The 15,613-nt window shown below is 37.7% G+C and overlaps 1 protein-coding gene across 8 annotated transcripts in view; it reads left to right on the top strand.

The window, feature by feature from the left end:
• Positions 1-15,613, top strand: part of TASP1 (taspase 1) — a 168,596-nt gene that overhangs the window by 14,475 nt on the left and 138,508 nt on the right. For all 8 annotated transcript variants that reach the window (XR_007774190.1, XM_050952178.1, XM_050952179.1 and 5 more), the window contains exon 4: positions 3,258-3,326. Coding sequence is in view for 7 of the 8 variants with exons in the window: in XM_050952178.1 (XP_050808135.1) it covers positions 3,258-3,326 (69 nt within the window). In the remaining variant the exon portion in view is untranslated. The remainder of the gene's footprint in view (positions 1-3,257; positions 3,327-15,613) is intronic.

The following is a 15,613-nucleotide window of genomic DNA, read 5'->3' as shown; positions in this document are numbered from 1 at the left end:
GAGACAACAGCCTATTTATGGAAGATCCATCCCCCTATGACCTGGATATTTAAATGGTGAATTTGTAGTGATTTTATTGCTTTTCTCCATAAGGATATCAGAAACTGTCATTTGGCCAAGATACTGCAGGGGTAGGCAACCTATGGCACGGGTGCCGAAGACGGCACGCAAGCTGATTTTCAGTGGCACTCGCACTGCCTGGGTCCTGGCCACTGGTCCGGAGGGCTCTGCATTTTAGTTAATTTTAAATGAAGCTTCTTAAACATTTTAAAAACCTAATTTACTTTACATACAACACTAGTTTAGTTATATATTATAGACTTCTAGAAAGAGACCTTCTAAGAACGTTAAAATTATTACTGGCACGCGAAACCTTAAATTAGAGTGAATGAATGAAGACTCAGCACACCACTTCTGAAAGGTTGCCGACCCCTGTAATACAGCATGTCTGTGGCAGATTTGGAATAGAACATGAGAAGTATTTATTAATTCTTCCCGTTAAGTTTAGGTCAGAAGTGGAAGGATAAGTGAATGTAATTTGTCTCTTGGTTGGTCGAACAGCTGCAAATTGAATATTGTTATAGAATAGATGTATTGATTTCAACTCAGTAAGTGTGTGAATGAGAACAAGTTATAGGTGTCAGTGCATCTGCGCATGCTAGCTGTAACTTTGTCTACTTTTGTGTTATAGATGAATTATTGTCAAACTGGTACTGGTGTCTGATAGTAAAGGCAGTAAGACTTGTGCTGCATATGAATTATACAATGTGTGAAATAAAAATATGCATTGAGAACTCTTACGGTTAGACCTTTGCCAGAGCTATCATTGTTAGAGGACATAATCACTAAATTTACAAAAGTCAGTTATTCACATGTTGCCATTTCCAGTACATCTAAAGTCCTAGCATACAGCCTTGTTTATAGAGCTGGTTGCAAAATGGAATTTTCTGTCTTGCAAAAAATTTCAAATGTTTGAAGAAGATTTTCATCTGAAATTGAGATGATGAAAGCTTAAAAACTAGATTTGTCACAGGAGACAAAACTGTCAACCTCCACTGCAGGAGAAATTAAATAGAATTTTTCAGCTTGCTCCCTGAGGAGCCCCAACTGGCTGGTCTGCCTAGCTTTCATCAACATTTTTGATAGAATGAGCACATTGCTGTGAAATATCTTGGTTCTGTCGAGTCAGTATCTTCCATTGGAAATTTTTTGACCAGCTCTGCTCAAGTTCATTCTATTTATTCTAGTTTCTGAAAAAAGTGTTATCTTAAAATTTACATGTCTTTAATATTTGATGGGGCTAATTGGATTAATGCTTGTTTAATGAAATGCTGTGTGTTTACAGTTTGACTTAGATTTGATTTTAACATAACCATTCAAATGGGAATCTTGAGGTCTAGGTAGCTGGATATATAGAAAACTACATTTACCTTTGGGCCTATATATTAAATGTCTTATAGATTATTGCTGGTGTAGAGATTATTGGATTCTTTTATAAAAAGACTGTTGAAATTGGAATAACTTGCAAAATATCTGAATACTTGTAGATATAAAATCACTTTTCCCTGATTGTATGGTAACATCTCCCTTAAAAAGTAACCCTCAGTGCTTTGATGGAAGATTTGTATGGCTGACTTTTTCAGGGGAGTCTGAAGGAGTTATGTGTCTAAATCTCATAGGCTTATTTGAAAATCCCACCCCTCATTTCCAAGTACCAATCTCACGTTGTAACTAACAGAGTTTCAAAGCATGCAGTATCAGTGCAGTTTGAGTAGTTTAACATTGAACTTCAGCCCTACCTGGTATCTCTGTTTTGTGATACTACTTTTCCACTTGCCTGAGTGATAAAAATTTGCTTGTTATTGAGGATAATGCTAATGGTAACTTGAGATTCCATTTGGTTCCTTGAGCTAGGTAGCCAGCATAATGTTTGAGTAAGAACAAACAGCATAAGATTTGTGCCGCAACTAAGGACAGGTCTACACAATGGGGTTAAGTCGACCTAAGTTATATAGCTTAGGTTACTTATTTGGTGTCTACATGGCGCTGGATCAGTGGGAGAAACTCTCTCGTTGATGTACCTTATGCTTCTCGTTCTGGTGGAGTATCGGAGTCGACGGGAGAGGATCAGTGGTCGATTTAGCGGGTCTTCACTAGACCCACTAAATCAACGTCCGGTGGATCGATCGATCGCAGCGTCGATCTACGGTAAGTGTAAACATGTCCTCAGAATGCAGCCCTCATTAGTTCTTATGAGTTCACTGAGGGAATTTGCTGGGAGTAGAAGTTTGTTCTATGTTTTTGTACCGTGTGGATCTGGGAAATTACTACATGGCTCCAAAAGTTTATATCTTTTTAGTGCCAAACTTGAACAAAGATCATCAGTTGTTTATTTTGCATTTATTTTGCTAGGCTTGGCAGAGTTTGTTTTATTTTTTATAATTTCAAAGGTGATTATTTTTAAGCATTTTAATTTTTAATAGATTTAAATTTTCACAATTTCAGGAAGTTGGCGTGGGTCAGATAATTATTTAATGACAGTAGATGAAGAGAATGAAAAAATTAAAGCTTTGTAAATTGTCAACATCACATGTCCAAATATACTAAATAAATATCCTTAAATCAAATTCTAAGATGTTCTCAAGCAACATTTTTCTTACTGTGCTTATCTGTAAATTTCGAGTATCATGATGGAAATATGTTTTCGTCTGTTGATGTCTATATGGTGAAATTAATGTTTACTGACATTTGAAAGAATTAGATTTTTAATCATTAAATGTGTGTGTTGCTAACATCTGGACAAACTTACTCAATGGTACAACTAATCATTTTAATGGCAGCAACTCAATATGACACAATATAATTTAGGGTTGGTTTTTTTGGTGTCAGAGCCCTATCATTAGTTCAAGTGTGGGGGAGACATATGTTACTATAAAATTCAACCGTAAATTTTTTTTGCCAAGGGCAGTGTGGTTTCATTATGCCAGAACAATAATATGATGTATTCAAATCTTGTAAAGGCTTTCTTCTCTCACAGTGCCTTTTGTCTTATTTGTCCTCTTAGGCTATGTCTACACTGGCAGTTGAGCAACAAAACATTTTTCATTGTGTGTCGCTAAAAGCTGTATACTGTAGACAAAGCCTTAGATTGGAAATTTTTTTTTGGCAGGGATTCTATCTCAGTGCCAAGAAAATCATTAGAACTATCTATACAATAATTAAATCCAAACTCATCAACTACAAATTCTGTTTCACAGGCAATTGAAAAACTTCAGGCTGGTGCTCTTGCAACTGATGCAGTGACTGCAGCACTAATTGAACTAGAGGTACTTCTTCTTTTTAATTCAGGAATTAAACCAAGTGAATATGTTGTTGCCATATATCCCAATTCTATATAAAGCTATACGTTTCAACTTGTAACTTACAGAGAATACTCTTTCAGTGCTTTAAATAGACCTATCTGTGCAAAAGTAAAATTTACTCTGCAATCTGCCGTTGACTTTTTCATTGTCTTGCTTGCCCTTAATGTATTAAAGAGGTTTAGCTGCCTTCCAATATTCAGATTGAATATATATTTATTATACGTCAGCAGTAATAACATCAAATTTGTTTTACTAACCACAGTCTCTAATATCTGATAATACTAAAAGTGGAGAATATCCACAAATGCAGGATAGATTCTCTCTTTGGGCTTATCCATTTCTGACTTCTTCCTATCTTGTTAGACACAACCCACTGATGGCTTCTTGGATGAGATAAATGATGCTTTGATCACTTCTGTTCATTACAGAGCCCATAACACATTAGATGGTCCATATTTCAGCCTTATTTTCCTGGTGAAATTTCACATTGAGTACTTACATTCTACTTTGCTTGATAGTAGATGAAACAAAACAAAACCTCTACAACTTCAGTCAAAGTTACTCTTAACTCCCTCTCCTTTAAAGCTCTTGTGTAGTAGTAGTAGTGCTGATGTAGCCACCTCTAGGGTGGCGCACATTTCAGGGTGAATGATATTATGCATATTTTTCAGTGCGTTTGGATTATTTTAGGAAGATGCTGTTTAAATGTAAAGCTAATTTGTTTCTTATGACAGTCATGAGATCATGTTAAGGTGAATAATTGTATTGCACTGTGGAGAAGAGGTGGCATAGGTGATGGACATTACTTCATTTACATTCTGTTTCAAAATGGCACATTAATAAACTTTGTAATAATTACTTATAACTCTAACATGGTTGCTAAACTTAATAATTCTTTATTAGATCTTGTTTTAGGTGTGAGGATGAATGGTAGTGGTTACATCCACAATTAGCCTTATACATAACTGAATTTAGCTTATAAAATATTCTCAGAACACTCCTTAGAATTCTTCGCTTGATTCAGGATAGCAGATCTTGGTTTAGTACTCTTAACATCTTTCAACAGAAGAACTAAAGATAAACATTTAAGGCAACTGAAAGAACCTGTCTCTAGGATATGTAGTGGGTTTTGCATCACCAAAGATAGTGGCTTTATTTTTATGATCACTTCAGCTAATTTTTAATTCTTTAGGGAAGCTGTTTCATGGGTGGGAGCATGGAGGTCCAGTACTGTGAGCATGAAGAAAACGCATAGAAGTGTTGTGGTGAGCACTGTGAAACAAGTTAAATTTACTCCTTTATGTATAGAACTAGATGCTACTCAGCATTCCAATTTAGCAAGATAAACTAGGAAATTTTAAATGTAGTTTATCTGCTTAAGTGACCTAGAAATTAAAGGTTTAACAAGAAAAGAATATAGGTAGTACGTTGCAGGACACACAATTGTGCTTAAATGAATGTAGCTTGTTAACAGAATAACTTCAAGAAATTTAGGAGGCATTGACTCTTGATTCTGTTGATGATGGCATAGTGTTTTGCTTTGACAGAGTTTTGTATTGGGTTTATTGTTTTAATGTACAGGCTGCTGTGTGATTATGTTGGAGAAGGCAAGGTAAGATGTTCACCTTGGACTTGGAGGATGTGATGAGGGGCCATGCCCATTGCTCAGTTAGGACAGATTGTAAAGAATGGAACAGATAGTCTTCCCAAACTGTTAGTTATTCCAATACATAGATACACCAAGCCAGCAACATAACCGTTTCTGCAATACCTTACTGGTTACCCAGAAGCCAAAAACACAGTTCCTTTAAAGCATTCCAGCCTTTGGGCTCCCACTCAGATAGCCAAGTCAAATATGATGAGGATTATTGAAAATCTTGTTCATCATATAAAAAGTTCTACCAATCCCAAAGGATTGGACACGTTACCTTCCAGATCAGTGAATATTTCAGATCTTACCCAAATACACGCTTATAGCCTTATTAACTTATTCTTATTAACTAAGCTAAAATTTATTAAAAAAGGAAAAAGAGAGAGTACGGATTAAAAGATCATTATACATACAGACATGAATAGAGTTCTTAGGTCAGTTTCATAGTAGAGATGGTGAGCTTTAGAGTTGCAAAAAGTTCTTTAAAATTATTCCATAGGTTCAGTCCAATGTTCCAATATCAGGGTGATCCAGAATAGAACTGGAGACCTCAATCTTGTGACTGAAGCGTCTCCTGGTGAGTCATAAACAGATTTGAGATCAAAGTATCAGGTCCCAAGATTTTTTTTTTTTAGATAATTGGCAGCCACTTGACAGCATGCAGTCTTTGGGGTGGACAATAGTGTCTTTGAAGTAACCTCTTATTTCCTAAACATCACCGGTAATTAGCTACATGGATTAACATATGGCAGTTGCCTATCTCCAGACATTTACATGTGATTTGCTACATACTTCAAAGAGAAATTAAGACAGTGATAGCACTACAATCACAGTTCCTTTAAATGTTAGTATCTTCTTTTGATCTCTGAATTAACAGAATACAATGATAGAAGTTAACAATGTAACCTAATAGTTCCTGTCTAACAATATACACCTCTACCCAGATATAACGCTGTCCTCGGGAGCCAAAAAATCTTACCGTGTTATAGATGAAACCGCGTTATCTTGAACTTGATTTGATCTGCCAAAGCGCGCAGCCCCGCCCCCGCCCCTACCCCGGAGCACTGCTTTACTGCATTATATCCGAAGTCATGTTATGTCGGGTCGCGTTATATCGGGGTAGAAGTGTATATGTAAATGCACGAAAACATAAATGTCGTCATCTTCTAATATGTCTCTAAAGGTTGAATCTGGGTCAATTAGCCTGCTGGTTGTGTAACCCTTTTTCGCCCTGTGTCACAGAGGGTGAGGAGGAGGAGTAGAGAGTTAGCATAGTGAGATTTGATGATCCTTACTTCCTGTAGAGTTTGTTTCACGGTCTCATACCAGCACCCGAGGAAGCTGTCTCCTTCACACATGAGCTTTACCCTTAAGATAGAAAATTCTATTTTGCTTGATGAGCAGAGTAGTTTATCACAATTTTCCTCCTGGTGTTTATTCAATCTTTTAGATATATTGGACCCAAGTAATCGAGTGCCTTAAAGACAATGACCCAGCCCTTGAACTTGACTTGATATTCTATGGGAAGCCAGTGTTCCGAGTGGAGAACATGTGTGATGTGCTTGTCGTAGTCTGTGTTCCTGAGGGGAAGAACTTCAGGATTCTGGACTAACTACGGTTTCCTAAGGACTGATAGCTTAATACCTAGGTATATTGCTCTGTAAAAGAGTTTTTCTGAATAGAACGCCAACCTTAAACATAGTAAAATGTTTTAAAAAAAATCATTTTAGCTACTTCACCTGTGTCATAAACAGATAGTTAAGGGTTAATAGAACAGGAGTATTTCGTCTCTTTTGACTGTAAAGGGTTAACAAGTTCAGTGAGCCTGGCTGTCACCTGACCAGAGGACCAATCAGGGGACAAGATACTTTCAAATCTTGAGGGAGGGAAGTTTCTGTGTGTGCTGTTAGTTTTTGGTTATTGTTCTCTCTGGGTTCTGAGAGTGACCAGACGTGCAACCAGGTTTCTCTCCAGTCTCCCTGATAGAGGTTCTTATAGATTCAAAATAGTAAGTACTAGGTGATAAGGTGAGTTAGGCTTATGTTTGTTTTCTTTATTTGCAAATGTGTATTTGGCTGGGAGGAGTTCAAATGTGTATTTGGCTGGAAGGAGTTCAAATTTGTATTTTGCTGAAAGGATTTTAATTTGTACTTGTATACTTAGGCTGGGAGGGTATTCCCAATATCTATAGCTGAAAGACCCTGTAACATATTCCATCTTAAATTTACAAAGATAATTTTTACTGTTTTTCTTTCTTTAATTAAAAGCTTTTCTTGTTTAAGAACCTGATTGTTTTTTTATTCTGGTGAGACCCCAGGGGACTGGGTCTGGAGCCACCAGGGAATTGGTGGGGAGAAAGGAGGGAAGGGGGAGAGGGAGGTTATTTTCTCTCTGTGTTAGGATTACTTTCTCTCTCACGGAGAATCTGGGAGGGGGAGAGAGAAGGAGGGGGGAAGGTGGAATTTCCTCTCTGTTTTAAGATTCAAGGAGTTTGAATCATAGTAATCTTCCAGGGTAACCCAGGGAGGGGAAGTCTGGGAGAGGCCACGGTGAGGGAAAGTGTTTACTTTCCTTGTGTTAAGATCCAGAGGGACTGGGTCTTGGGGGTCCCCGGGCAAGGTTTTGGGGGGACCAGAGTGTACCAGGCACTGAAATTCCTGGTTGGTGGCAGCGCTACAAGTACTAAGCTGGTAATTGAGCTTAGAGGAATTCATGCTGGTACCCCATCTTTTGGACGCTAAGGTTCAGAGTGGGGAATTATACCATGACAACCTGCCTGAGAACCCTCCCAGTTTTTGTAACCTTTAGAACCAAATCTTCATTTAAAAAAATAGTCTCTCTCTGTTGCTGTGTGAAACACCAACATAGGAAATTGATATTGAATAAGGCAAGTCAACACAATAAACAGAATAGAGAAATTTATTCCCCTCTCTTACATTTATAGTCATTTTGTAATTTCAGTACATTAAAACTGTAGTTTTTCATGTAGCCCCATCCCTCTTGTCTTTATGTAGCAAGGATATCACCTTCCTAAGACAGTGAGTATTCTGATTTAGCCAGAATGTATTGTGAAAATCTGTATGTAAATTAAGTCAACTCGTTAACTTATTTTGTTGTTGTAGTGTTGATTTTAATTATAAGTAGGGCTGTCAATCGCAGTTAACTCACGTGATTAACTCAAAAAATTAATCGTGATAAAAAAATTAATCGCGATCAGTCACAGTTCTAATCACACTGTTAAACAATAGGATACCAACTGAAATTTATTAAATATTTTGGATGCTTTTCTACATTTTCATATATATATTGTATTCTGTGTTGTACACTTTTTTATTTCAGTTACAAAAACAAAACAATGTAAAACTTCAGAGCCTACAAGTCCACTCAGTCTTCCTTCTTGTTTAGCCAATCGCTAAGACAAACAAGTTTGTTTACATTTACAGGAGATAATGCTGTCCTCTTCTTAGAATCATTGAAGGTTAGAGTTGGAAGAGACCTCAGGAGGTCATCTAGTCCAATCCCTTGCTCAAAGCAAGACCAATCCCAACTAAATCATCCCAGCCAGGGGTTTGTCAAGCTGGCCCTTTAAAACTTCTAAGGATGGAGATTCCACCACCCTTCTAGGTAACCCATTCCAGTGCTTTGCCACCGTCCCAGTGAAATAGTTATGCCTGATCTCCAATGTAGACCTCCCACTGCAACTTGAGATCACTGCTCTTTGTTCTGTCATCTGCCACCACTGAGAACAGTCTGAGCTCCATCTTCTTTGGAACCCCTTTTCAGGTAGTTGAAGGCTGCTATCAAATCCCCCATCATTCTTCTCTTCTGCAGACTAAATAAGCCTAGTTCCCTGAGCCGCTCCTCATAAGTCATGTGCCCCAGCCTCCTAATCATTTTCATTGCCCTCTACTGGACTATCTCCAATTTTTACCACATCTTTTCTGTAGTGAGGGGCACAAAACTGGATGCAATACTCCAAATGTGGCCTCACCAGTGCTGAATAGAGGGGAATAATCACTTCCCTTGATTTCCTGGCAATGCTTCTACTTTTGTAGCTGGGTATTGCAAGGTATTTACGTGCCAGATATGCTAAACGTTCATTTGTCCCTTTGTGCTTCGGCCATCATTCCAGAGGACATACTTCCATGCTTATGACATTTGTTAAAAAAATAATGTATTAATTAAATTTGTGACTGAACTCCTTGGGGGAGAATTGTACATCCCCTGCTGTTTTACCCGCATTCTGCCATATATTTCATGTTATAGTAGTCTTGAATGATGACCCAGTGCATGTGGTTCATTTTAAGAACACTTGGACTGCAGATTGGACAAAATGCAAAGAAGGTACCAATGTGAGATGTCTAAAGATAGCTGTAGCTACTCAACCTAAAGTTTAAGAATCTTAAGTGCCTTCCAAAATCTGCTCAGGACGGAGCGTGGAGCATGCTTGCAGAAGTTTTAAAAAAGCAACACTCTCTGATGTTGAAACTACTGAGCCCGAACCACCAAAAAAGAAAATCAGCCTTCTGCTGGTGGCATCTGACTCAGATAATGAAAATGAACATGCGTTGGTCCACACTGCTTTGGATTGTTATAGAGTAGAACCCGTCATCTGCATGTATGCATGTGCCCTGGAATGGTGGTTTGAAGCGTGAAGGGACATATGAATCTTCAGCACATCTGGCACATAAATATCTTGTGATGCCAGCTACGACAGTGCCATGAGAATGTCTGTTCTCACTTTCAGGTGATATTGTAAACAAGAAGCAGGCAGCATTATCTCCTGCAAATTTGTCTGAACGATTGGCTGAACAAGAAGTAGAACTGAGTGGACTTGCAGGCTCTAAAATTTTACATTTTTATTTTTGAATGCAGTTTATTTTGTACATAATTCTACGTTTGTAAGTTCAACTTTCATAATAAAGAGATTGCACTATAGTACTTACATTAGTATATTAGTACTATTTCTTTAGTTTTTTTTACAGTGCAAATACTTGTAATCAAAAATAAATATTAAGTGAGCACTGTACACTTTGTATTCTATGTTGTAATTGAAATCAGTATATTTGAAAGGTGGAAAACATCCAAAAATATTTAAATAAATGGTATTCTATTGTTGTTTAACAGTGTGATTAATCACAATTAATTTTTCTAATTGCTTGACAGCCCTAATTATAAGACCATATGAACAAATTTTTTCAGCCGAAGTACAAAGAACCTTTCTAATGTGCAACAACAGAATAAAATCCTGAGTATTGAGTCTACTTCCCAAACTCTGAAAGCTTATAGAATAAATTATAGCTCATTGCTCTTTTTCCAGTGGTCTAGATATTTTTTATTCTGTGTTTCACAAACTACTTTCTCTTCAGAATTTTGGAATATCCAACTATCTTTTTAGGCAAGTGTCACAAAAGATGGATTTTTCCCAGTTCTGCTTAGTTGCACAACTCCTATTACATGGAATTCCAGCCAGTCCAAGAGGCATCACTTCAAAGAGTTGCTGAGGAACAAAATTTGCTCTTGATCTTTTATGAGTGAGCTGACAGTTTGCTTGTGGTAGGCTGGCTGCTTTTTCTATTTTTGCAGCCTCTCAGTGGAGAAAGAACAGTCCATCTCTGCGTGACTGCATGAACATCTCCAATGCAATAAATTCCATGATTAAGATAAAATGTTAGCATTTATGTGGGCAAAGTAGCTTCCATGTACAAACTAACAAACAGCAGCTAACTGTGAATGCTGTTCATATAACCTAATACTACACTGCTGAATTTTATAAAGTGTCATCCGTCATATTTGGCAACCTGATCATGGCAGTATGGATGAATGTGTTTCCCAGAATTTCAGCGAGCTGCATAATTGAATATAACAAATGAAGATGCTAACTCCAAAGTCTATGTATGTTGCAATAATAAATTAGTGGATACTTCAGAAGACTGATTATTAAAACACTGCATGATTCTTTAAGGAGATGGTCTCTGAGCCATTCGGTTTTGCACAATTCTGTTATCGGTTGCCACGTATGAGTTGACTGTTGAATTGGTCTTGAAACACAAGAGTTGGATTAATTTTTTTGACTTGCGGTGTACAATAACCACATGCTGTTTTTTTTTTTTTAATGGAAGACCAGAAGAACTCCATATGATTAAGCTTTTATGTATCTCTATAGCACTTCAGAGAGTCACTGTCTAGGTGCTGAAAAGATACACTAAAGAACAACCAGATAAATATTTTAAGACTTGATCATGTAGAAGGGGAAAAATAATCACAAGCAGAGCCAAATACTCTACTGATCAAAGTTGCAAGCACTCTGATTTCTGTCTAAACATATGATGGACACAGTTTGTGCAATAGCATTAGCTTGTGTTCCTCTCACTTATTACAAGGCTGTAAACAGATGATGTTTAAGTCAGGGCTCAGAACTGATTATTCATCCTATGATGGCAAATGCCATATAAATAAATGCCAGATTTGTGTTTACTAGTGAAACCGCTCCACTTACTGTGTCTTAATGTTGCAGTTGAACTGGAAAAGACACTTTCAATACGTCTTATTGGATACCATAAAGAATCTGAAACAAATCTAAACTATCAAGTGTGCAAGTCTAATTAATATTAGATCTATGGCGTTCTCTACTGCAGATCTGTTGCTTTCAGTTAAATACTGAAGTGAACTGTATTATATGACCTATTTTGTAGAACTCGATTGAGTTTTAACTTGAGTACATTAATAGGAAAAGACTAACCTCTGCAGATGTACACTTTTGAAACTAAAGTCTATGTTTTTAAAATTTAAGTACAAGCAATTAATTTGCAGTGAGAAGCACAGCACTATTACAGTAAAGGGGTCTATGTAAAACTGGAAAATTAGAGGTTCTGACCTAGTTTTTCAGCATTGTTAATTATAGTTACCATGTTAAACAAAAAAAACTGGTTCCATTTGCTTATGACTTCCATTTGTTGACTTGGCATAGTATGATGCACAGGTATGTGTTGTGCTTTGTTTAATTATCTGACTTTAATTTAAGTTTTTCTTTAGAACATTTTAACTGATTAAACAAAATGGGACTTGATTTATCCCAGGAGGCCACTTCTCAGTGCCTCCAACCCTCCAGTAAGAAAGCAACAATATAATCTTATTGTTTAAATGGTGGCTGTCTATATGCATGTCTCTCTTGAATAGCATTTAATAGTCACAAAGCTTGCATAAACAGACTGGCCAAAACTATATCAAAGTTAGCTGAAGTGTTACTTTAACATCTTTTGAAAGTAGAGCGCTTATAACTATTTGGCTAGGTGTAATTCCAGGACTGTCAAAGATGAGTAACTTCTACAAGCCTTCCAACTTTGACCACAGCTAAAAAATTTAGTATGCTGTGAAACTGGCAAACATTGTAAGTATATCTTGAAGAGAAGGAATCAAAAAAGAAGATGGTAGCTTCAGTAGTTTAGAAGCAATTACGGGATGAAGTGCAATTTTTTTGTTGACAATCTAATTTTTATTTTAGAAGCTAAAATTTCATATTTCAGTAGATGCAAGAATCGTTAAGTTAAATGTACTTTGCTGGCGATGTAAGTGCAGTGGATGTAGGTTTCTTAAACAATGTCTTCCATGTCATGTGGCTAGGCTTCTTTGGCTAAAATGCTATGGACAGTGTTTCTTCTCTTCTTCCCTCCCCTCTTCCACTTTTATATGATGATAGGGCAAGCATTTTGATCTGCAAAGCTCATGACTGCACTGCTCACCTCACCAGTAAGTTGAGACTACTTAGAAATATAAAGAAGTGCTCTGCTTCCATTTAAAAATTAAAAAGGAAATTCTTTGAAGTGGTCTTTGCATATTCTCCCGTATGGCATGCATTCTCTGATGCTGTTGAAATTTTTTGCAAAGCAGTGCCTAAGTTACATTGTTGCCCTCTTGTCAGCATCAAATGGTTGGAGCTGAGGTTAAAAAAGGTCGGATTGCCCCCACCAGGTCAATTCATTTTTTACCATGGATGTCTGTGGGTGTTAAGAATATGCTCCGATACATCTGTTAGTCTATAAGGTGCCACAGGAGTCTTGTCACTTTTTGAAGAATATCTCTGTATACCTGGATGGAAGAATTCACTTTTCATTTTAAAACTCTCCCTATTTTTGTTAATGTGTATGATAGCTATTTAGTATTTGGCCACTTATTATTGAACATGGATTCTTAAACATTTGGTCATGGCTGATCTGACCTCCAAAGATTTAGATAAAAAGAGATGGTTGCAGGCAGTATATTTCACACTCCCACATTCTCCCGGAAGTGGATGCACAGTGCCATTTTCTGTTTGGACAGGGGAGCTCACTTTGTCCAGATTTGAAGGCCCTGTATACAGAGCAGCACACCTTGGAACCACACCAGTGGACAAGATGTTCTGTGTCTTCTGAAATGAGGCCCTCAGTCCCTAGATTTGTCATTGGACCAACTTTCAGGCCTGTTACGTTAGAGCAGACCATCTTTCTCTTCAGCCAGGCATGACCACGGAACTAAAGTCTATGCCAGAGAGAGACTATAGTGCCTGGATCGTCAGTAAGCATTGGAGCTTTATTGGCACAAATAAACAGTAGCTCAGAAGTGGGGCTTCTGCTGCCAAAACTTTACTGATGTCAAGGCTGATTTCTGCTTCTAAGGATCCTTCTTTGGTTCTAGGAACTACTTAAGTACTGGAATATGGAAACCAAGCTGACACCAACTAGTATGTCAGTGCAGGAAATTCCTTTGACACTTAAGAGCCTTGTTTTAATGGAACAATCTGATGTGGCTATCCCTCTGTCCTAGGATCTTCTGTCTGAGCCTGTCACATCATGATGCATCCATTAATGCTGGGACCTTCATTGGGAAAAATCTCAAAAGCATCAAGCACATCTTCGCTTATAGGACAAATCCGCACCAATGTCACCTCAGATGCCCTTAAACATAAAAAACAAGAAGAAACAAGTTGAAAGGTATCTGGTGCCAGAGAGTTTACTGCTTTCCCCAAAGAGGAAGGCACTAAAGAGGGTCCTTCTTGCTAAGATTCCTGCTATAGCACGGAGGGTTCCTTCCATTTGCCCATGGTGCCAATTCTTAGGATATGGCTCTCTCTTCAGTTAGTAGCTCTGGCACAATCGCCAGAACATATGATTGTGCTTCTGTGGATGCACTCTTCTAGAGATGGTTCTCTTAGTCCAACACCTTTTGGAATGAGACAGCAGAGACGAGTCTCCAAGACTTCAGTTCCAGGATTTGTCTGATCACCCTTGAGCTTGGGAGGCTTAGACAGCTCTTGGAGTTGGGGTGCTTCAGCATTCTGAGGCTTCAATCTTCTGTTGAGCTAAGAGAGTTTATAAAGCCTCTTGGAGCAATTCCTCTCAGACCCACTCTTACCTTCCCTTTTAGCCCTGGGGCTGTGATTTTTACTGGCAGAGTTTTTCATACCTTTGAAAGCTGGAAGATAGTAAAGTTGCCAAAGTCTTTTGCTGCTCCTCATCCTTCCACCTTTCGTAAGATCGCAGAGGTGGTGGCCCCCCGTGCACAGAGTTAGGCCTGCCAACATTCCACTGTCTTAATCAAGTATTACATTTTTTACACAAGTTGTGACTCATAACAAAGGAGTAGTGTTAAAGATTTTTGACTTGGCTTAGTGTGTACATTCTATGTGATGTGGAGGAAGCTCTGTTTTTCTAGTATGTGGGCCATATGCTCCTTCTCTCCTTGCTGCACTTGAGGAAGGCAGGGAAATACAGAGATGAGTGTTGTAAAAGGAGCCTGTGAAGTGAATACTTTCTATTCTAAGGATTCTGTAGTATGGTCATTACAGTGAAAAGTTGTTCAGACACTGTCATTTCTCTAAAATAATTTTTTTTTCTTGTCCGTGCACTAAGGACATCTGGACTTCACATCCTCAAAAACTAAAATGATTGTGTCCTCACAGATGCTTTGAATTTCTCATAACTAATCACTTATAAAACTGATAAAATAGTGGTGTATTTATATCCATCTTATGTTCAGATCTACACAGTCACCTTCTCATTCTCTCTGTAGACTCTTTACACCCTGATACCTGCAAAAAAAACCCAAACAAACCCCACACAAACCACACTTCAGACTATACTTGGACACAGTGCAAAGCCTTATCCTGAGTAAATGAGGGGAAAATTACTTTTATTCTTTGTTTTGTGTTGTGTACCCATTAGATGCATGGTACAACCAGCTAGCTTCAAGAGACATGTCCATGGTGGATGTGTGGCTTCCCCACCCTCAGGAACATGAGATAACACTGCCTATGTTAAACTTGGCAGAATTTTTATATATAATTTTGAGGAATGATAGAAATTTTTTTTTGATTTTTATTTAAATTTTCTTATTTGCTGGAAATCATGGATGTTACACAATTATTATGATGATAGACATTGAGATTCAACAAGTTAAAGGATTTATAAATAGGGCCCTACCAAATTTATTTTCCATTTTGGTAAATTTCATGGTCATAGGATTTAAAAAATCATATGTTTCATAATTTCAGCTATTTAAATCTGAAATTTCATGGGGTTGTAACTGAAGAGTCCTGACCCAAAATGGGGATGTGGGAGAGTTA

The sequence above is a fragment of the Gopherus flavomarginatus genome, chromosome 4 (assembly GCF_025201925.1).
Source record: "Gopherus flavomarginatus isolate rGopFla2 chromosome 4, rGopFla2.mat.asm, whole genome shotgun sequence".
NCBI lineage: Eukaryota > Metazoa > Chordata > Testudines > Testudinidae > Gopherus > Gopherus flavomarginatus.
Note: the sequence above shows the minus strand (reverse complement) of the source record. Positions and strands in the feature narration are given on the sequence as shown.